Source organism: Sparus aurata, chromosome 18, assembly GCF_900880675.1.
Source record: "Sparus aurata chromosome 18, fSpaAur1.1, whole genome shotgun sequence".
Classification (NCBI taxonomy): Eukaryota; Metazoa; Chordata; class Actinopteri; order Spariformes; family Sparidae; genus Sparus; species Sparus aurata.
The window spans coordinates 22,459,661-22,482,937 of NC_044204.1; the positions used below are offsets into that span (position 1 = coordinate 22,459,661).

Below are 23,277 nucleotides of genomic sequence, written 5' to 3' on the forward strand. Positions count from 1 at the left end.
ATTCAACCACCTCCAAGCTAACATTACTGGTAGATTACATGCAGTTTGTTTCATTTCTAGCCTTAAATAACGTGTCCAAGATGTGCTTTGTTATTTTAGAGCTAATTTAAGCCCTTGCTATTTGTTGAGTAATTTTTTATCTAATGGTAATGTTCGCTCGGAAGTAGCTGAATGCTAACATTAGCCGTTGTCTTTCTGAAGCTGATGGGTTGTTTTGTCAGTTGCTGATCAATCTGGAAGCAGTGAAATGATAACAAAACGAGCGCCCTAAATTCATTCTAAAATATCAACTCACATCTTTGACACATTTATTTACGGCTGGAAGTGAAACACACTGGATGCATCCAATGCTAATGTTAGCTACGAAGTGGTTGAATGGCAATTTTAGCAAAAATGTTATCAGATATGTTGTTTTCCCTTGAAATACAGCCGGATGCCCCTCCAGATTTTCCAGATCTAATATCTTTTCAATTGCTGATCAATTGAGAAGCCGACAAATTATAACAAAAGTCAGACTCTCTACGTTTATAGGACTTGAATACCTGGAACACATTATCCCAGCATTTGATCTTTTGACATCAAAAATGGCCGCCATGTGAATATGGTGCACCAATAAAGAAGTTTTATTATGAACAACAAAGAGCTCCCCAGTGTCTTTACGCATCACAGTCTGTATTCTCCATCTGTATAATCCTGAATGGGGTGTGTAAATTCCCTCTGCAGTGTTCATTCACACTCTGCAGACTCTTCATATATTTTGCCCGGAGCAGTCGTTGCGAGCTGCTCGGCGTTGTGTTGTCAGTTCAAATCTTTTTATGACCCACTGCACCAATTTTCTACCCCGCAACTATTAGCTTGTCAGCTCATTTGAGAGCTTTGTCTTCTAAGTACTGTTGTTTATTTGTGCTCCTGTATTTTTTTTTAGCATTCATTTGACAACACCAAAGTGTGAAGTGTAACAGTAAAGACGACTTGACTGAGCACTGTTTAAAAGAGTTGAAAACATTGGTTTAATGATTCCTCTTACAATCTGATTATTGAAAATTAAAATCACCTGAGTCACTGCAGTACTGAAAGCTTCCCGACTCTCTTTGAGACTTGAATTGCTCCAATGCAAAGAATGAAAACACACCTGTCCATGCAAGGGGCGGACTCAGAGGAGGAGGAGGTGTGCTGTCACTTGTTTTAACCTGACATTAGGCCCCAGACACACTCCCAGAGAGTCATTCAAAGAGAGGATGGGCCTGAGCAGAGTCCCTTTAACTCACAGGAGCTGTAAGTGTTGAGAGGGAAGGAAAAGTTGGTGAGAAGAAGGAAAGGAAGCCAGCAGAGCAGCCATGACTTGGAGGAGCCCTCTGGCCCTGCTGAGGGATGCTCTGAGAGGTCAGAGGGCGCGGGAGAAAGAACTCCGCAACTTGGTGTCCAACCTTCCTTACGAGGGCCTGGAGAAGGGGAAGCAGCCCAACCGCCACTTCCCCGGCAACGCCATCAAGACCACCAAATACACCCTCCTCCTGTTTATCCCCATGAACCTCTTTGAGCAGTTTCACCGTCTGGCCAACATCTACTTTGTGGGCCTGGCTATTCTGAACTTTGTCCCTGTGGTGAACGCCTTCCAGCCCGAGGTAGCTCTGATCCCTATCTGTATCATCATGGCACTGACCGCCCTGAAGGACGCCTGGGAGGACTTCAGGAGGTACCAGTCGGACAGGAAGCTCAACAACACGCCATGCCTCATCTATAGCAGGTAAATGACTCAAAGACAATCATGTTCTGAACACGGTGCCGTGTCGTTCATGCGTGATGTGGCGAGTGGAAGCACGAACAGCCCAGCCACAACTGTGTTCATCATTCTTATCATCCTGCTCGTGTGCTGCGTGTGTGTGTGTGTGACTGCAGTGTGTGTTGTACCTCCTCTGCGTTTCAGCGCCCCTGTGAGAATTTCTGACTTAGAAATAGAAAATGTGTGGGAGCTTATTCCTTTTTTGAAGAGCCTCACAACAATATCTCTCACCATCACATTGTGCACATTTGATGAAATCCTCATCTGGCTGTTGCATCAGCAAAGACAGTAAGGTTAGTGGCTATCTATTTTTAAATTACTCATAAAATATGAATAATTCACAAACGAAGACAAACACTGTCCTATTCAACCCTTTCGCTGCTGTGATTGAGGGAGGAGGAGGATATATGAGGGATCTCCGATGATGAATCCTCACAGATTTAACCTCTGGAAGGGTTTATCTTTCATCAGCAGTTGCAGCCTCAGCTGGAAGAAAAGCCCGCCTCGTGTGTGTGTTTGTATTTGTGTGTGTAAGATCCAGGTGGCCTGAGTACAGACTCCAGACGCAGCATTTTAGATACTTCGGAGAACACACCAGTCCCTCTGGGCCTGTTAGTGGACACTGGTCGTCTCTGCCTCGCGCAGTAAGATAAACAGCGGTTGAATCATGGCGGGCGGGCTCTCGTGGGTCTCTCATGGCGAGCTGGGTGGGGATGCTGAAGCTCCATTTTGGGCTTGTAAAGATTAGAACAACATCGATTAGCTGGGATTTCTTTGAAGTATACAAATGTTTCCAGAAGAAGCCTGAGAATAAATTTTAGGCCTCCACACACTTACCCGTCTTCACCAGTGCATGAAGAGGCCCACGTGGAATGCAGTCAATGAGAGGGATTTAACTTTAATTCACGAGGCCTTTACAGACGCACATCTTTGTTTCCCACAACCCTTCACCTGCATGCTGTCCTCACAGAGGTGTGAATTGTCTGTGTGTGTGTGTGTGTGTGTTTGAACTTTATCTTCAGGTTCATCGTCTTTATCTTCTCTCAATCTACCTGCACTCAGACGTACTGAAACAGGACAGCTGTGAAGCACGTAGATTGAACGAATAATGAATTAAGGAATTCAAAACTCATGTCATTGCATTGTCAGATGTGTCTATTTTTGCTGTCGTTAAAACCAGTCACCACACCCCATGAGTCTGTTGTCCTTTCCACTCACATGTAAGAATGTGACGTAGAACACACCTTTCGTCAAACCAAACAGGTTATCTTAAGCGCTACTTTATCCCTGAAGAATAATTTTCTCTGCTATTTATCACAAAGACACATGAGGTGGTAAAATAATAACAGCAACGCACCTTTTATTACTTCAAGCATTGGAAGTGTGTTGAAGATGATGATGAGAACGAGAGGATTGCCACCACTTTCATATCTGTCTGTTAAATATGAGGCTACAGCCAGCAGCCAATTAGCTTAGCTTAGCATAAAGACCAGTAACAAACATATAATTCTCCCCCAGTTCTTCCATTGGAATAAAATGAATAAAAGAAGCAGGAATAAGACAAGCATATAACCTCATGAAAAAAAGTTTTCACTTGTTTTTTTGTCTGGATTAAAGGACAATTTTAGTTTGAAACACTGAAAAGACTACATCATCAGCTGACTGTGAAACAACACCTGTGAAGACGTTATGTCCAAGACATATATTGTGCTGAAGAAATTAAATTAAGAAACTTAAGTTAGATGCTAACAAGCTAGCCCCAGCATGTCCCGTTGTCTAATACCACTTCGTAGGCCACCCATAGTTTCAGCTGGTAGATGTGTGCAAGCTCTTTGCTTAACAAATTAACAAACTAAACTCACAAAATGTGAGTCTTACTTCTATTTTGCTTACCAAACAGAAAACTTTGAGTTGCTTTTCTCCCGCTGCAAGCTTCTCCTTTGTTCTGTATCCCCTTCTGTCTTGTGTGGACTTCCCTGTTCGGTGTCCCACGATGTTCACGATGTCAAAATCCAGCTGAGCTATGGGGACTTGTTGGCAAACGTTGTTCGCTAACTACGGTCGCTAACCACAACCAAGGATAGCTAGCAAAGAGCAGCAGTTGTTGGTTACACTGGGGATATGCTGCTAATTATGTTTTTGGAGCTGCATTCAACAAAGTACACTTTCAATATTAATTAATGAGCTTTAGAGGTGCTAGTAGTTGGATTCTATTATCCTGTGACAGAGCCAGGCTCGCTGTTTCCCCCTGTCTCTAGGTCTTAGCTTAGCGCTAAGCTAAGCTAAACAGCTTCTGGCTTCATTTTCCTATTTGTTTCAAAAGCAAATGAGCACTAATGTTAAACTATTATTTTAAGACATTTTAGAATCACTGGCATATTTTATAAAAAAAACAGTTGATCAAGTCAGGTGATGAAATGGACTCCATGTAACGTGAGAACATGGAACACAGCTTTGAGAAATGAACCTCCCATAACTGGAAACTGTTAATTGCACTGCCTGACATACAGCCTACACGCACGCTTTCCTATCAGGAGAGAATATTTGTATAACCTGGAGAGTACAATCTAAACACAACGTAATAAAAATACCCAGTCCCCCCCCTCCTGGCTTTGTTTGGGCTGAGGTGTGGTGTTATGTGGCAGCCACCCGATCAGGTCCTACATGCAGGGCAGCATACCTGCGACTCTCCGTCACCGGTGGTTGGTTAGCCTTACGTGCAGGCTCAAACAATAAAGCATGTGGCTCACTGGGAACAGCCTCAGCTCATACAGCGTGTCGTCCTCTGATCGTCTCCTCTGAAAGTTTCCTGATTCCAAAACACACAAAACACATCTGGGCCGCACTCCAAAAACAACAGCATTGATTTTTTTGTTTGGCTGCGTCGTCTATTCCCTAACTAAAATAGCTGCTGGGATTTTCTTTTTATCCATCAGGAGTGAGTCAATATTTCATTTGATTGCATCAACGTAGACAAAATACGCCCACTATGCCAATATTGCAGCTAATAAACGAGACATAAATCAATAAAAGAGCCACCCAGGGACTTGCGTCTCTTTATAAATATAATCTGTAATGACTGCAGGTGTGTGACACGTCTGATTTCAGGAAAGAGAAGCAGTTTATGGAGAGGCGTTGGAAGGATGTGCGAGTGGGAGATTTTGTCAAGGTGTTTTGCAATGAGATCGTCCCCGCAGACCTCCTGCTCCTGCACACGTCGGACCCCAACGGTGTGTGTCACATAGAGACGGCCAACCTGGACGGAGAGACCAACCTGAAGCAGAGGAGGGCGATGTCTGGCCTCTGCATCTCGGTGAGGATTAGCTGCTACTACTTCTGTCAACATCCCTGTCGTTAACACTGAACACACATCAAAAGAAATCACTGACATAACTTCCTGTAAAGTCTGTGGTGATTATGTTATTATCATCAGTGCTGACAGGCAGGCAAACACATACCTGTTGGATTGCATACCTTATGTACATCTTTTTGGAAAGCTGAGCGCTAGTCTGGGCGTTCAGGTTAAGTTACATTTAAAAAAAACTTTCCATTCACGCTGTCGTGACGTTACACCTCTCCCCATTTCCCAGGATCCCGAATTTAAACCTGAAAGCTTCGACAGCCTCGTGGTGTGCGAAAGACCCAACAACAATTTGAATCATTTCAAGTGTTATGCGTGAGTATCACATACACAGATCACATGGATTCCCCAAACAGTTTCTATGAGCCTTTCAGAGCAGCCGAGCAAAACTAATTTCGACCCACTCGCTGCACTTTCCGATGCCACCAGAGGCATTATTGGGGCTGTAATAGACTATCATCGATTTCCTCAAGGCACCACAGCTCTTACAGCTAGCTTACCCATGCTGTCCAGCGAAGGCCGTAAAGGCGGGAGAATTGCTAATGGGGAATGTATAAGCAATAATGAATATCTAACAAGATCTGACAGTACAAAGGAGGTTTCTCACTTTCTCTTGCTGCAGAGAGAAACCTGATAAGGAGAAGGTGGGCGCTGGGATTGAGAGTCTGCTGCTGCGAGGCTGCACAGTGAGAAACACGGACACCGCTGTTGGCTTTGTGGTGTACGCAGGTATATCCTCCATTTGCTCAGCTGCTTCACTGCTTTGACCTTGAGCTTTTGGTGATTTTGTTGTCCAGGGCCATAGCTGGGATTTTAAAGAAATACTGAGCTCCTGAGTCCAAATTAAGATAAAAATGGAATATAGCTATTATAAAGAATTCCTGTCTTACTGTCTGTACATTTTGTCTCCCTTCTTTATAGCTGCTGCGGGTATTTACGTAACTATGGTGCAGAACACTGAATTGGTTTCAATTGAACGTGATTTTCATTAAGTTGCTGAGAGTAAACAGCTTTGTTTGCAGTTGTGCTAAACACTAATGCTAACATGCTCGCAATGACATTAAAAAGTGTCATTACATGTTAACATTTGCCAATGAGCACTAAACAGAAAGTACAGCTGAGGCTGTACGGAATGTCTTTACTTTTATTCAAGATCTCATACTAGGCTCATTTTCAGGTTCATGCTCTTATTTTGGGTGTCTGCTAGAAAACGTTTACAAGCTTCATTGTTCTTGACTTTTCTCATACTGTGCATTAAAGCAGCACCTCTCTTCCCCCTCTGCCCCAATGCTCCATTTTAGATCCTGCCTCTTTAAGGCTGGCCCTGCTGAAAAGCCCAGTCTGCTTTAATTGGTCAGCTCTCACAGGCCTGAGTGGGCATCACACACTGCATCAGCTCTGCCAGTGTTGGAGTTATTGCTGAGAGACGCAACTGTGCAGTTGTGACATTGCAACCTTATGGAAGTCCTTACGATTCATTTAGAGGCACAATTCACAAGCTGTGTGCATTTCTCCTTGGACTGAGAGTTTGAGACTTATTAAATGTAATTTATGGCACCTGTAAGAATTCAGTCATAAACCACGTCGCACTGGACAGCTTATCATTTTGATCTGGTGCGATATGAAAAGTGAAGGGATCATCAAGGATACATCATCTGGAGATCAAACACAGATATATCACAGAATAATTGAAAAGTCTGCTTGAAACGTCATCGAATAATCAAAGTCGTGTAACAGTGACACAACTGACATTTTGACATTGCAATGCCTGTTTAGCCTGCAAGCATGATTAAAGTCTCTGAATCAGTCGTAGAAACATGTGTATAAAATGTCCAGTGAAGAATATAAACTCTTCTTGATGTTATAATTAACCAGCGACTCTCCCGAATTAGAAAACAGAGGACATAACCTCAGTGTCCTTGACAGTAGCGACAGCCCTGTTTTTGTCCTTGTGTTAAGTGAAGTACCTGTTTTACGATCTATTAATCAATTTGCCCTGTTGACCACATGGAGTGTCTGTTGGTAACTAAATCAACACATTCTCCTCAAATCATTAAGGTCATGAAACCAAGTCCATGCTCAACAACAACGGGCCAAGATACAAGCGCAGCAAATTAGAGCGGAAGCTGAACATAGACGTCATCTTCTGCGTCATTCTCCTCTTTGCCATGTGTCTTGTCGGATCACTAGGTCAGTGATGAATTACATAACTTAACCATGCAATCACCACACAGACTGGCTCATGATTAATGCTTTTACGTTTATGAGGAAACGTTTAATTTCCAATAGAAAAAAAAAAAAACTCTCTCACTTTGGCCACAGGCCCAAACACATAGAGGGAGGAGACAGGGGAAGGTGTGGTGCCAAAAATAACTTCTTCCCCGCGTGACAGTCAGAGTGATTAATTCACCTGTCCTTACACATGCAGGTCACTTCGTATGGCTGCAGAAGCAACCCGGTGTGCCCCCTTACCTGGTCGCCGACAGCAACGGTCACCTGGACAGTCCCGGTCTGTCCGCCTTCTACATGTTCTTCACCATGATCATCCTGCTACAGGTGGAGGAGACTGGCTGCAAAGAGTTTTTAGTGACTTTATGATCTCTTAAAACCATCAAACTCTCTCATCTTTCATTTTCTTCTTTCATGCTCCATCCTGTCTCTCCATTTTCTCCCCACCCCACCCCCTTCAGGTCCTGATTCCCATCTCCCTCTACGTGTCCATAGAGTTGGTGAAGATTGGTCAGATCTTCTTCATCGCCAATGACATCGATCTGTACGACGAGGAGACAGACAGCCGGGTGCAGTGCAAGGCCCTGAACATCACAGAGGACCTGGGGCAGATTGAGTACATCTTCTCAGACAAGACTGGCACCCTCACTGAGAACAAGATGGTGTTTCGCAGATGCTCCATCATGGGCACTGAGTACGCACACAAAGAGAACGGTAATCCTTTACACTGTGCAATCTTATTTAAACAAAATGAGCTGATGCAGCACCTTTCACTTCTTTTCATTGTTATTCTCCATGTATTTATATACATGCACATACAGCCAGCTCCAGTTGCAGTTTTGATTTTGGATTAGTGTTTTAAGTCTATTTAAAACTTTATATCTTCAAATTCAGTGGACTGCAAATCAAATTTGACATCATGAATCCCAATAACACAGCCCTAGAAGTCACCAGAGAAAGAGTCCTTCCATAAAAAGAAGTTCTGGATAAACCTACAGGTCAAAATATCAACTTGTGCATAACTTCAGTTCATCAAGATAACTCTGATATATACTACTATTAACTGGAAGCGTGTTATTGTATCTTCAGGTTTCAAATTAGACATGAACATCGGTCTCCTGAATAAAAGTCTTGTGCTCTATTAACGCGACCACTCTATATACTAATTGTCCTCGCTTCCACCTCTGCAGCTGTAACAAATGTTTCAATATGAAAGTATAAATGGTTCTTAATAAGTTGCTTTCCTTCTTCAACACTGTTTTTCTCATGAGGACAAGATGTGATGTTAGCATGTGGGATGCTAATCTTAGAATTAGCTCAAACTAACGCTAATAACAAATGCTATCCCCTGGCCAAACTGTACTTTTTTGTCGTTCTTGGAGCCACAGAGTCTGAGAATAACTCTCTCATCCGTCCGACTTTTTTGTTTAGTGTGGGTTTCAGTTCACACAATATATTTTGACTCGGAGCAGTTTGTCATCTGCTCAGCTGGAATGCACTTCCTGGTGTTCCTGGTATTTGGGAAGCTTGATGTACTATAAACTGTGTCATGATTAGACGTGATATCTTTGATCTTCATTGAATGTGTGAATGCGAGTCTGGATTATTTTCTATATAGAAATACAATTGGATCAGACAGAATGCATGTTAAGGCAAGACACTTCATGTAAGACACTACATCAGTAATAGGGACATTTTTAACTTAAAGATGTCACAAGGAGCTTCCCAAGTTGCTTACCTACATTAAAAAGGGCATGTTATGCTTTTGCCTGTCTTTTATTGTTTTATGTAGCATTCTTCATTAATGTCAAAGATTTGTGAAGTGAAAAAGTCAACACCAAAGGGAGTTACTCTCTCCTGCACTGCCTGAAACGCCTGGTTTGGAGTCGAGCCTTTATATCTGTAACTTATGTGCATCACTATGTAACAGGCGTCACATAAGTATAGTATATTTATATATTTATTATAGAATATATACAGATGTACCGCAGCCATGGTTACCAGCTGTAGCAGTGTTATTTTCGATCACACTACTTGCTCGGCATGGCCCGCCCTACTCTGCCTCTGATTGGCTACATCCTGCCACTTAAGTAATGCGCATGGGCAACTCTCACCAAAGACTGAACAGAGGCGAGATGTCTCTGAAGCCAAAATAAAACAGTCAAGACACAGCGTCTAGAGAATGATGCAGCAATGCACCATATGAGTAAAATATCACGTCTTTTTTGAAAAGTATGAAAACCTATTCTACTACGACCCCTAAATAAAAGGATGGACCTAAAAACGTATTATATGACCTCTTTAAGACATTCATTTCTACATATGCAAATTATATATAATTTGCTAGCTATAAAAACCTGTAAAACTAGTCTGAAAGAAACAAAATGACTCACTTAAGACATAAAGGAGCGTCTTTAAAGTCCTTCAGCAATGCAAATGTGGTGAACAGCTCCACATTTGAACGTGACTTGACCTGACATATAGTACATATAATAGTACAGAGTACTGTAAGCATCAACACATGTTTTTTCGTATTTGCAGCTGTCCGCCTCGCTGTGCTTGAAGAACCAGAAGAGTCAGAAGAGGACGTCATCTTCAACCAGCAGCCACGACCCCCAAAGACTGGGTGGTCGCTGGATAGTGAGGACGCCAACCCAGAGGAGACACAACATCACCATTGCAGCCGACGCAAGAGCAAGGTCGCAGGAAATGCCCAGAGCGATGTGGCCTTCAGCAGTCCGCTGGTAAGATGATAGCTCAGTCAGGAAGAAAAGGCAGACATTTAATTCTGAGTGGGGCGGGCTTGTCTGCTTGACTTGATATTATAATGCAGTAAACATAGGGTCACAGAGAGCCACCACAGGGAAAACAGTCATCAGCATTTCACATGTTGCTCATGCAAGGAGGGGAAGTCAGGTAGCTCACTGAAGGGCACCTGGAGGGGTCCACATATTAGACTCCTGATCAACAAGAAGTACGAGTGTCCTTGCAGTAATAATCATGAGTCAGTGGCATGTAATCAAATGTGACATCAAAAAATTTCCCCTCGGGATGATAAAGTCTAAGTCTACACCTAATCTGCATAGAGTCGCACACATTTGAACTTCTGACCTATGACCAGATTCAGAAAAAGGATGAGCTTTCCTAAATATGTTCCATGTTTAAATAAACACTCAAAAGAGCTCAGACTGACTTTTGTTTACTCTAATCTCACCAATCCACGTGTCAAAAGGCCTCATGGTCCAGGTCCCTGCTGCAGATGGCTGAGCTGCTAGGTGTCAGCGGTGAGCACACTGATTTTGGCTCAAAGTCGCCCCTGTGTCTGTGACGAGACATATGGTCATGCTGGGCATCCCTTGGCACAGCCCGCGGATGTCAAATAAACTATAAACGTGCACTTTAGATTAGTCACCGTCGTCTTGGTATACAGTAGCTCTGTGTCTATTTCTGTCTACGGGTCAAAGATGCAGGCTGAGACGGGAAAAAAATCTTGTGTTGTTTCCAGCGAGGCAGCCCAGAACCCATCTTTGGCCTTCCTCATGCTGTGTCGCGAACAGAGCAGAATATTTATATGAATGAAAACTTCCTCCCTTCCATCCTTTTGCACTTCCTGTAATCTCTCCTTGTACGTGGGCAAAGAAAACAGGATGAAAAGGTTGAAAGCTAAACAACTTTTTTCTCCAATCCTGTCATGCCAAATTGGTGAAAGCTGAGTGTAAGCAAGAAACAGTTTATCAACATGGGCTTTTAATTAAAAAACTGATTAACTTTTTACTCCAATAGGAAACTGAGGTGATTCCAGACAGGAAGCTGCTTCAGCAGATTAGCAGGGCAGAGAGCAGCAGCGGCAGAAGCGGCAGCCGGGAGATGGATCCTTACCTGGAGTTTTTTCTGGCTCTCGCCATTTGCAACACGGTGGTGGTTTCCATGGCAACAGCTCAGAGACGGAGGGTGAGTGCTGCGTTTACTGCGACTGTGGATGGGAAGTAGAGATGGACGGAGGAGACAGGAGAGGAAAGAGGAATGCAGGATTTGTTCTCTCGAAATCTCCCAGTATGCAAACTTTTTGTCTAGAAAATGAATTTACTGGTTCCGCTTTTATTCTGTTATTTAAATAGATGTACAGACCTGCTGTCTATTGGCTGCACTACTGCAGTGGAATCTCCATAATTTAATCAGTAACACACACAACAACAACAAAGTTCCAATTCTTCCTGTTAAACTCAAAGGTTTAGTTTAATTGTGAAAGTTTGCTTCAATTGTTGAGCTTCATGTTTCTGTTCCTTCATCAGTGGTCAGTGCTAATTTTCTTTCATCTGTAAAGCCCCAGTTGTAAAGATTCTGAGTCCTCACTAAATTAGCCACATAGTGAAGGGAGATTTGAAGGGGCAGCCCAGGTTGCCTTTATTAATTTTAGTACTGGCTGCTCTTGACTGTGCTCGTCTGAGGTCTGGCAGATGGGACAAGTCTGTGGGTTTTCCCTCGAGTTTGTAATTAAAGGCAAAAGCTCAAACAGAGTGGAAATGGATGACAAGGTTTTTGGAGTTTTTCTGTGTTGTCACCATATGGGTGTTTGGGCACAGTCTCAATATAAAACTACTATATGACAAACAAGTTTCCTTTGTTTCATTTTCATTTTTCATTTTTTCAGATGAGTGTGTTTTCACGCTCCCATCAGGCAAGTAACCCACCGGATACTTTGCCCAACCTGGCGAAAATGTCTGGCTCTCTTCGCCGTTTTATCACCTCCTGGCAGCGCAAGCCCAAAAGAAACCGCATCTTCTCAGAGGATTCAGTCATAGAGGAGGACCATTTTAACCCTCCTGTAAAAACTGAGGGGTCTGGAGCCATCAGTGGGCTCCAAACATGCTCGCTGCACGCTCCATCCCAGGATGGCAAGCCTGCAACAACCTCAGATAACCTTAGCTACGAGGCAGAGAGTCCAGATGAGGCAGCCCTGGTGTACGCAGCCAAGGCATATGGCTTCACTTTGATGGGCCGAACACCTAACAGCGTGACGGTCAGTCTCCCGTCTGGGAAGGAACTGGTGTTTGAAGTGCTGGACACCTTGGCCTTTGACTCTGTCAGGAAGAGGATGTCTATTTTGGTGAGACACCCAATCACCAAAGAGTACGTGCTGTACAGTAAGGGTGCAGACTATGCCATCATGGAGTTACTTGGCACACCATACGCAGGTATGTGAAGGGGGAAGCACATTTATACACATTTATTAGATTATTTATAGCTATTAGTCAGTGCTGCATCAATTCATAACTGAAAATCAAACTATATGAATATATCTGTCATATCACTTTCAGAACATCTCTGTGGGAAGCAGAAGAGTATAGCAGCAGACACTCAGCGCCACCTCGACTGCTACGCCAGAGAAGGGCTGCGTACACTTTGCTTCACAAAGAAGGTGCATAATCACATATGTTGATATTTACCTTTACTTTACCTTACGTTTTCTTGTAGTAGATGAGCTCCGTTTCATCTTTTGACTGCCTGTGCTGCAGGTTGTGAGTGAAAAGGAATATGAAAGCTGGTCAGTGAACAGACAGAGAGCTCTGGCTGCTATGGAAAACAGAGAGGAGCTTACTATGGACACTGCTGTGCAGCTGGAGACAAACCTGTCCCTGCTAGGTAACCTACATCAGTCCAACACTCATCATTCATAATAAACACTTGAAAAACATACTGTATGATAAACTCTGCGTGTGAATCCTGCTTGACTTTGGATTTGTGTCGTGCTGCAGGGGCGACGGGCATTGAGGACCGTCTGCAGGAGGGTGTCCCAGACACCATCGTGGCACTGCGGGAGGCAGGGATCCAGGTGTGGGTGCTGACCGGTGACAAGCCGGAGACAGCCGTCAACATTGGATATGCCTGCAGGCTACTGGAAGAGGAAGACCTGGTGATTAACATGAGCTGCAAAAACACGGTGAGGAGGCCACTGTCTGTCTCACTGAGGGTTGGCTGCTTTGGTCAGAGCTGCTTTTCTTTACTGCTTATGTGAGATGATAAATGGTGCTGCATCTAAGATTCATTCCTTAGACCTCAGTTAGGATGAAATGAAAATGTTGATGTTAGTAAAGGTGCAATATGTAACAATCTTAGTTGAAAGCATTCAAATATGAACCAAAATTGCCCAAACTATTTGACGACGACAGTTTTGACATCATAATGTCTAAGGATTGTGTTAGATGTCTACTTAGATGTCTAATTAGCATGCTAACAGTTAGCTTCAGCCCATCTCGGTCTAAAGCTCCCTCGTCACTGGTGTAAACACAAAGCCTCCTCATGTGCTCTGAGCTGCTAGCGCCACAGCTTACTAGCCAAGGGCAGCTACAGTTAGCAGCAGTTAGCAGTTGTGTTTTATGCTGCCCTGTAGTTGTTTGATGAATGAATTTGTCAGGTGGCCAATTCTTTAAAGAGACATTTTAGAAAGTAATTTATTTATTTATTTATTTATTTATTTCTGCTTTGAGTTGGATGAGCTGATTTATGTCACTGCCATGTCTGAAAGGTAAAAGCAGCCAGTTAGATTAAGTTAGCATAATGACTGGAAACACCTTTGTATGATCGACAAAAGACCATCAGCAGGAGATTTGGCTATTTCTTTATAGTTATTGTAGCTATTAGTAATGTAAGCCACTGAGGTGGATTCTGATTTATTTGGAAAATTGAAACTGTTTTTTAAGGCATGGTGCCGAGGATGCTCAGAGGGAAAGAAACTGCTCTGCCATTTATTTGTAGATTTAAAAACAAAACAAAACGTTAAGTAACTGAGTATTTACATATGAAGAAAGGGAAAGAAGTTCTCAAAAAATGTGTCAAAAAGTAAAATTAGTACAGACCTGAGGATTTGAAGCGAACAAGCATAGGGCCAAATTGAAAATGAAAAAACTGCCCTTTTTTAAACAGATTAGGGCAATTTATATTTCACATATCACATGCAGCTTGTTTCAGGGAGCAGCATTGAGGTTTTTTTTTTTCTTTTTCTAAACTCATTCAAGATAAGGTTACAAGTGTTTTTTTTCCCAAGCAGTAAGTTCAGTGCAGGGTTCAGGGTTTCTCCCTGTGAGCTTTTCTCCCTACAATTTTAGTTGGCCAAACCTTTTTGACCACTCTTATATTTCAACTAAAGGTCAGACCTTCACATTTTCATCTGATAAGGTGTCATGTGTGGGCCCTGTTTCTCTGAGGTCATTAAAGTTCTGATATCACAGGAATGAGCCCTTCATAACAGCCTGGCCATGTCTAATCATCCCCGGCCTCAAATAGACCAAAATTACCAGTCAGCTCGAAAGGACACACGGGGAGCTTTCTGGAACAAAGGACTGCCGCACTGCTCTCAGACGGGACTCGTCGCTGATGATGAATGGAGAGAGATAGCCCCAATACAATATCTACTGCTTTCATATCTAATTACCAGTCTAATATTCAACCCTCAGAGGAAATACCCCTTCGCTCATGATCCAGAGTGGAGGCGTATTGGTAATGAACTATTTTTACCAGTGTAACTCGATGACCACCTGCGGGATGCATTCCCACAGTCATCACCCCATCACACCTAATGAAATTTAGCCCGCATTAGATAGATGATAACAGGATGTGACCCAATTTTTTGTATCTATTTTTTTTTTATCTTGCCAGTTTTCCTTTTGGCTAAGAGGCTGGAGTTATTTACCCACAACAATGACAAGTCTGATGGGACCGGAGCCTCGTAATTGCTATAGTCAGGCATCATGAACATGACTCAACAGCAGAGTAATGTTTCTTTTACAAGCACATATCGTAATCTGGACTTCGATGTTGGGCCTTGTTATGTATTTTGATATGTCACATCCAAGTTATAAACTATATGTCCCCTCCTTTGTTATGTATTTTTCACCACAGAGTATGCAAGTAGGACTACAGAGTAGCTCAGCCTTATTAAGCAAACTTGGTCATAGGGCTGCAACTAACAATTATATTTGAATAATCGAAACGATTTATCTGTAAAATGTCACGCAAACATTTATTTTGTCTAACCAACTGTCCAAAAACCCAAAGTTATGTAGTTTAATATTACATAGGACTGCTAACGGTCAGACAGTAATAACCTTTTTACATCTGAAAAGCTGAAACTAGCATATGTTTGAAACAGTAACTTAAATGATCAGTTGGTTTCAGCTGTACTTCAGACAAAGACAGAGGAAGTGTTCACATCCTTTACTTAAAGACACAATATGTTCACTTTGCTTTAAATTGGTCAGTATTTGCTTTAGAAGTTTCATAATGTGGCTTTAAACTGGCAATAAGTCTTTGTCTGCTTTAATCCATCATTATAAAGAAAATGTTGAGTGCACAATGTAATACCTATAGAATGATGACATCATCAGTCTTTAGTTTGGTCCGCTATAAACCTCTCGTCCACTCTATCTGCCACTGGACACGACATTTCCCAGATAAATGAAGGCTGACTGGCAATTCAGTCAGGTTGGCAGCCTGGCACCATTTCTGTCCGCTTTCAGATCTCCATTATTGCCTAAATGAATGACTAACGTCACAAATTCTCCCATGTTGCTGGTTGTTGCTGCTCTGTTTCCACATTAAGTGAAAGTATTGATACTCTCCTACAAATACAAATCCTGCATCCAAAACCTCACTTAAGTTAATGTATGTTTATATTCTCATAAAAATTAACTTAAAGAAAGAAGATAAAGATACTTATTTTGCAGTAAAATCTTCTCTGTTAGCGTTTCCCAATTATATATGATCTTTTAAATATTATGGCTGCATTTATCCATATGTCACATTTTACTGCTGTAGATTTAAGATTGAGGTGAATTTAACTACTTTATAAACTGTTGGCTTGTTCAATCTACAGCAACGTATCCTATTCTGTAAGATCTTTAGAAGTTTGTTGCGTAGCGAACCGGGGATCCCAGAAACTTTTCAAAAGCAGCCTGTTTTCATGTATGTGACAATGCATTTTTCAGTTTATCTAATAGCTGATTTATCTTAAGACGTAGGAAAAAGAAAAACACACCGAGGGACTTCAGTTCATCAGAAACATTCCCATTACAAATCAACACTATTGGAGATTCCCGGTTTTCACTGGTAGGAAGGGTCAGAAAAGTCGTGTGACGAAAATATAAGCTGTCTGACAAATGTGTTTGGAGTGAATTGTACAACATCTGGCTGAGATATTCAAAGTGCAAGTACCTCAAATGTGGCCTTAAGTATAATACTTGAGTTAATGTACATCATTACATTCCGCCCCTGACTTTGGGAAGCTTTATAAAAACAATTAGCATAATGTTATCAGCAATGTAAATCTCGTTGTTCTCCAGCTCGCATGCACGTCCATCCTGGACTGCGCACTGGAGGAGGTTAGGAGGTACAGCAACGACCCTCGTAACGTGGATACGACCCCGGACATCTCTCTGGTGATTGACGGACGCACTCTGACCATGGCCCTGTCGTCAGACCTGCAGGAGCGCTTCGTGGACCTGGCGAAGCACTGCCGCACTGTGCTCTGCTGCAGAGTCACACCTTTACAGAAGAGCAGGGTGGTGAAGGTGGTCAGGGAGAAACTCAAGGTCATGACTCTGGCTATTGGTAAGGAGCTTTTATCAACATTTTTGTGTAATTCGAAATGCGTTTATCCATGTTTAATCACATCAGGTTCTACAGGGACTTTTGGACTGAAATTTGAGGATCACAATGAAATGAGAGCTTGTTAAATTGAAAAAAAAAACAACTGATGTGTAAGTGTTGTTGAACTGCTGTTCACTCTGTGTCTTCAGGCGATGGTGCAAATGATGTCAACATGATCCAAGCAGCTGATATCGGCATTGGGATATCGGGTCAGGAGGGCATGCAGGTCTGAACTGAGCTCTGAAACATCAAAGATTGTCATTGTTTCTTCTTCTACTCTGACTTTTTTAAACTCTCTGTTGTCTGCAGGCGGTCATGGCGAGTGATTTTGCCATATCTCACTTCAAGCACCTGAAAAAGCTGCTCCTGGTTCACGGGCACTGGTGCTACACTCGACTGGCCAACATGATCATTTACTTCTTCTATAAGAATGTGGTAAGTGTCATCGCTGCTGTCTGAACTGACATAGTGCCTGGATCTCTTGTCTAATCGCCGAGAGGTTCATGTGTCTCCCAGGCCTACGTCAACCTGCTGTTCTGGTATCAGTTCTTTTGTGGCTTCTCTGGCACCGCCATGATCGACTACTGGCTGATGATTTTCTTCAACCTATTCTTCACATCCGTGCCGCCCATCATGTTCGGGATCATGGACAAGGACATTTCTGCAGAGATGCTGCTGGGTGTTCCTGAGCTCTACAGGATGGGGCAGGGTGCAGGGGTCAGTGGATGACTCCCAAACATTAATGCACAATAACACTTTACACTGTAGAGTTTGTCTTTAGTATATTTCTGTGTATTAAAACTTGTATATGTTTGCTTAGGAGTACAACTTTAAAACATTCTGGATTTCCATGCTCGATGCCTTCTACCAGAGTCTGGTCTGCTTCTTTATTCCTTACATAGTAAGAGAAACGTTATAATTCTTTGTCTTTGATGACGCATGGTGCAAAGTTACATCAGTCACGGGGCTTCCTCCGAGTTACCAGTTACTGGTTTGTTAATGTCTGCCTTTTCTCCCCCAGGCTTACCGGGATTCAGACATTGATGTTTTTACCTTTGGAACTCCTTTGAACACAATTTCTTTATTTACCATCCTGCTGCATCTGTCAATCGAGATCAAAGCCTGGGTGAGTGTTGGACTGATGGATATCTATTTCTAGATATAATCACAGTACACTTTCTGCAAGGCCAAAAACTCTCTCAGTTTCAGTTCAGAGCCTGAAGAGGTAAGTGAGGAAACATTTTTGGGTAATCTTTTTTCTTTTTCTGATCTTAATAGTTTTTTCTCCTGAGTGTATGTTGGTAGGTGAAAGAACAGGTTTTGCAGAGATATTTTTTTCTGCAAATACAAAAAAAAAAAAAAATGTGTTTATTTCAGTTTGTTATTGATTAAGACATTTTCAAAACAAGTTTTAATGCAGTAATAAACATGTGAGCAAAAGTACATAACCAGATATTACCAAGGCACATTGAGCCATCCGTCTGTCTGTCCCATTCTTGAGATCACGTTATCTCAAGAACACTACAAGTACCACTTGGTACAAATGTCTGCTGTTGCCTAAGGGTGAACTGAGAAGAATTTCCTGGCCAAAGGTCAAAGGTGAAGGTCACTGTGACCTTGCAAAGCACAATTTTGGTCCCTCACAAATTCATACGATAATTTAAAACTTTAAAAATGTCTTGTAGGATAAAATGATTAAGTTGTGACATTTGAAATCCAAAAGGTCAAAGGTTAACTGCACGGTGATATCATAATATTCTACAAAAAATGTTCTGCTCATTATTCATTGCCAAGGTTTGGGAACAGCAACTGGACTAGTGCGTGGAGGCCTACAGACTAATTCTAGTGTCTCATTCTCTTTTAGTTATGACTTCTTGATCCCAAAGCAAGAACAAGTTGACCGCTGCTTTTTGGTTTCATGGGACATACATTGGACATTTTTGGAATGTAGTTTACATATTCTGTCATATGCAATATGGTTGACACACAGATGCAACCACTGATGTGTCTACATTTCTGCTTCTGTGTATGACAGTAAGAAACGTTTGAAAAAAGGATCCTGACAAAACATTTCTTTTCACCTGTTCTCAAGTTGTGGACAGAAAGATCTAATTAGATCAGACTGAAGATCAGATCACCAGGATTTTGTTCTCACTTTCCTCTCAGGGCTTCAGTATGCACTTGAAATTATTAAACCAAACATTCATCCGCATCAAGAAACCTGTATGGGAATGACATTTTTATTGTGATTGTTGTTATCAGTACATCTAATGGCTGTTCTATGTATCTGTCATGCAGACAGTGGTGCACTGGGTGATCATTCTGGGCAGTGTGGCGATCTTCTTCATTGTGACGCTCGCCTACAGCGGCACCTGCATCACCTGTAACCCTCCGTCCAACCCGTACTGGATCCTTCAGACCCAGATGGCAGACCCCATGTTCTACCTTATCTGTGTCATCACCACTGTGGTGGCTCTGCTGCCCAGGTATTAACACTGTTCTCCTCCCTGTCTGTCACTCTGCAGGTGGAGGTAGACATTTAATATGCCCATGTCATTGTGACAAGGCAAATTTTTCATTTACTTTATATGATTCTACTGGAGTCATGCATGCCTTTCTCTTCTGCATCGCTTGTAGCCTTTCCTCCCATTTCTCTCATTTTCTCCTGAATTTTATCTCCTATACAAACAATAAAATCATTTTTAAGAGGAATTAAAGAGCAGCCTGTCCAGCTGGGTCGTGGTCAGGAGGCTGTTTAATTTAGTTTGCTATGAATCTGTGTTTCAGTCAGCATCAATGATTGACTGGCTCTAATGACTATACTATCATATACTGAGCTGCAGCTTATTATCATTTTTCTTGAATCATTTGTTATATTTCTATTAAATGTCAGAAATTAACAAAAATAATGCGGATCAGTTTTCTAGAACCTTAAAGATTGTTAATCAATTATCACATAACGCAGACAAAATAGGTGCTGATTAATTTTCTGTTGATTGACAAATCAGTTAATCAACTCATTGTCTAAATTCAACATGTAACTAGAAGTTAGAGTAGTTTTTATAACTGACAGTTATGCAGTTTGTATTCTCAGTTCTATTCGACAGTGCGTCTGTTTGAGAGGGGTCCTCTGGTCCAGTGTTTCTCCTGGCTTGTCCCAAAATATATGAAGGGGTCCCAGAATGACTGAAGGAACAAAAAAACAGCAGCATTTGTTTGGTACATTTTATTTAGTTTATGTAGCTTTTTCTTGTTTACTTTCATGCCTCTAGACCTCTAAAAATCCTGCAAAATAAAACAATTGGAGAAGGAAAAATCACTTCACACCTGGGATTAAAAGTAACTAAGTACATATACTCAGGTACTTTAATTTCTTTTTATGTCAAAAGAAAAAACTATATTCCAGCACACACCAGGATACAATTTATGCTATTTTTATTAATTTATAATATTTTTATTATTTACATTTTCTGATAGTTCATACTTCTACTTCACTACATATGAGAGGGAAATATTGTCATTTTTACTTCTCTTCATTTATCTGGTACATTTTTAAAAGTTACTTTATTGATAGTATTTAACAAAACCAAATTTAATCCAATATATATTGATGTATGTGTAACAAATCGAGACTGTATCAAGCGGGGAGAAGTTCTCGTGCTATCCCACAGTATGAAGTTGATATGAGCTGCTATTTTATCAGCTGCAACGTTACAGGAAGGTAAAATTTAATGCATTGATTATTATGACCCAATGATGTAATTTACATTATCTTGAAATGAGCAGGCTTGAGGAGTAACAGAATAAATTGAACATGATTACCTAATTAGGATACAAAAGATAACTCTATTCTGGTAAAGTTACAGAAAAGTGTATCACACTCAGCGGATTACTATCAGGATTTCAAAAGTAAAGAATGACACATGACAACACTTGATGAGGCTCACACACCACTCTAGTCCTGAGTGAAACCAATTATACAAGTTATTTATTCTTACAACAACACAGACTTCTTGTTGCAATCAAATAAACAAATGTAGCTCAGTGGGTAGAGCTGAGGACCAGAAGGTCACTGGTTCGAATCCCTGGCTCCCCAGGGCGGGACTGAGTTACAAGCCGAAGCATCCTTGAGCAAGATGCTGAACCCCAACACTGCTCCTGATGTGCAGTTGGCACCTTCGTGGCAGCCACCGCCATCAGTAAGGGCCCTGCGATGAGCTGGCGACTCATCCAGGGAGTACCCTGGCCTTCGCCCATAGAGTCACTGGATTTGGCCCCAGTACCCCCGCTCCACCTTGAAAAAAAAGGTGGTATAAAAGCGGTAACATCACCCGTGACCCGCATGGATAAAGCGGAAGAAAACGAAACAAAAGAAAACGAAACTTACTTTGATATTGTGAAGCTTGGATTAGGACACTGGCTACTTATTAAAATGGTATTTAGTAACTTTATTGGAATACAGTATTTTAAAGTAACCTTCCCAACCCTGGAAATTGGAATTCTGCATAATTAGATTTTCTGTATATTAGTGATAATGCTAATAATTTTAAACTTTTACTGAAAAGTCAAATTTTTTTTTATTTGCAACAGAATAAATCTACTTTATGATATTTACTAGTTGTATTTAATTAAAAGATCTGAGTGCTTTGTCCACTTGTCCCATAGATAACCTTTGATGATGATAGACCATTTGAAAACACTGTAAATTTTTTGGGTCACATGCCCAAAAGGCCGTAAACAACTATTGTAGAGCTCCTTCCACCTCCGTTTAAACCCAGTCAACCCTAAAATTGTATTATCTATGTCGACTGAATATGTATTTGAGTTGTGCAGATCATTAACTGCTATGTAATTGTAAGGTTGTTGCGATGCGTAGACAGTCTGCTCTGATTTGTAATTAAATATTGTTAATTGTGAGGTTGAGGAACGACTGCACCACAGCTCGATCTTCCTCGCGGTTGCTGATGCGTCTGAAAGTGCTGATATTTAGAGGGAATGCTCTGATTTACATCACAGGACCGCATATTTTTCAGTGGCCTACTTTCTCACCACCACGCTCTCTCCCCCAGGTACATCTTTCACGTGCTGAGGAACTCTATCGCCCCCTCCCCGCTCGTGCAAGCCAGGCATCTGGACAAGCTGGACCCCTCCACGAGGAACCAGTGGATCAAGGAGTGGAGGAGCTTCAGGGGCGGAGGGCAGGGCAAACGCTCCGGGCTGTCCACCCCACCCTCTCCCACCCTGGAGATGCCTGTGGAGATTCTCCCCCAGTCTCCCACCGCCTCTGACATCACGGGGGATGAATTCACGCTGAATGTGATCACTGAGAACTATCAGAGGCCTCTACACACATGAGAAACAGAGACTCATTTGCAATTTGAAGGATTATTTATTCTGGAAATGTAAAATATTCTGAACTGCCTCATGACAGGATATATCCCAGTATAGAGTCATATTTCATTTTTCGGAGGGAGGGGGTCTTACATAAACGCAATCAGGGAGACTTCCTCCCTGACTTGTGACAAATCATCGATTGGGATGATGAGTTCATTCCGTAATAAACTGCATGACAAAAAGCATGTAGGGCCTCTCCTCCTTACTCTCCTCATAACAAGCTGCCATAGTGAACACATAAGCCTGTTACTTTCCTGATGGGTTTTCAGAGCACAGTGGTAACCCAATTAGTCATGCCACCCACCCCTCCAAAACGTGGCACTTTTCCAGAACAAAATGCTTTGCTAGTTTAATATATTCCTCTCACCTAGATACCCTAAACAGTCACAATGCATCCTGTCACCGAGGCAAACACACGTCTGTGGTTTACAGATTTTCCTTTAAATGAAACTGTATGGGCTGGGCCTGTGATGAGTTTTGTCTTGTTTTTTTGTATAACTGTAAATTATGCTGTGAAATTAATACATGAATACATGTCAAAACAATCACAATTTGTTTCCCCTGTGTGTGTGTGAGTGTGTGTGTGTGTGTGTGTGTGTGTGTGTGTGTGTGTGTGTGTAAAGGCGTTTGTGCGAGTTAGCGAGCGAGCAGGCAAGTGCGTGTGAAAAATGTAAATTCAGTGGAAGAAGAAGAAAAGGCTCCTGAGCTACAAAGTCTGATGCTTTTTTATGGAAATGGAGTGTGCACAAGCCGAATCCACTTGTAAAAACGGCTGAGTTATCATCAGCATACTTCATTCTACAGTAGCAGCTCTGCTTATATAAGGCCTCCACCGCCTCCAGTTAGATCACTGCTGCTCTCTAGT

General features: G+C 41.9%; 1 protein-coding gene across 1 annotated transcript; it reads left to right on the top strand.

The window, feature by feature from the left end:
* Positions 1–1,240: 1,240 nt before the first annotated feature.
* On the top strand, positions 1,241–22,957 carry atp10b (ATPase phospholipid transporting 10B). The gene is made up of 21 exons (XM_030395956.1): positions 1,241–1,747; positions 4,892–5,096; positions 5,374–5,459; positions 5,767–5,873; positions 7,203–7,334; positions 7,573–7,700; positions 7,835–8,087; positions 9,915–10,117; positions 11,157–11,324; positions 12,025–12,568; positions 12,692–12,792; positions 12,890–13,016; positions 13,130–13,314; positions 16,712–16,979; positions 17,168–17,244; positions 17,328–17,453; positions 17,535–17,735; positions 17,839–17,919; positions 18,040–18,144; positions 19,317–19,504; positions 22,088–22,957. Exons 1-21 carry the CDS (start codon positions 1,338–1,340, stop codon positions 22,371–22,373), a joined length of 3,981 nt encoding a protein of 1,326 aa, XP_030251816.1. The 5' UTR covers positions 1,241–1,337; the 3' UTR covers positions 22,374–22,957.
* Positions 22,958–23,277: the final 320 nt, after the last annotated feature.

Excerpts from the sequence above, each read along its gene's own strand:
- atp10b (XM_030395956.1), top strand. The coding sequence starts at position 1,338 with ATGACTTGGAGGAGCCCTCTGGCCCTGCTGAGGGATGCTCTGAGAGGT. Across the intron at positions 12,569-12,691 it reads ACTTGGCACACCATACGCAG|AACATCTCTGTGGGAAGCAG; the intron begins GTATGTGAAGGG and ends TATCACTTTCAG. Across the intron at positions 17,920-18,039 it reads GCTTCTTTATTCCTTACATA|GCTTACCGGGATTCAGACAT; the intron begins GTAAGAGAAACG and ends TTTCTCCCCCAG.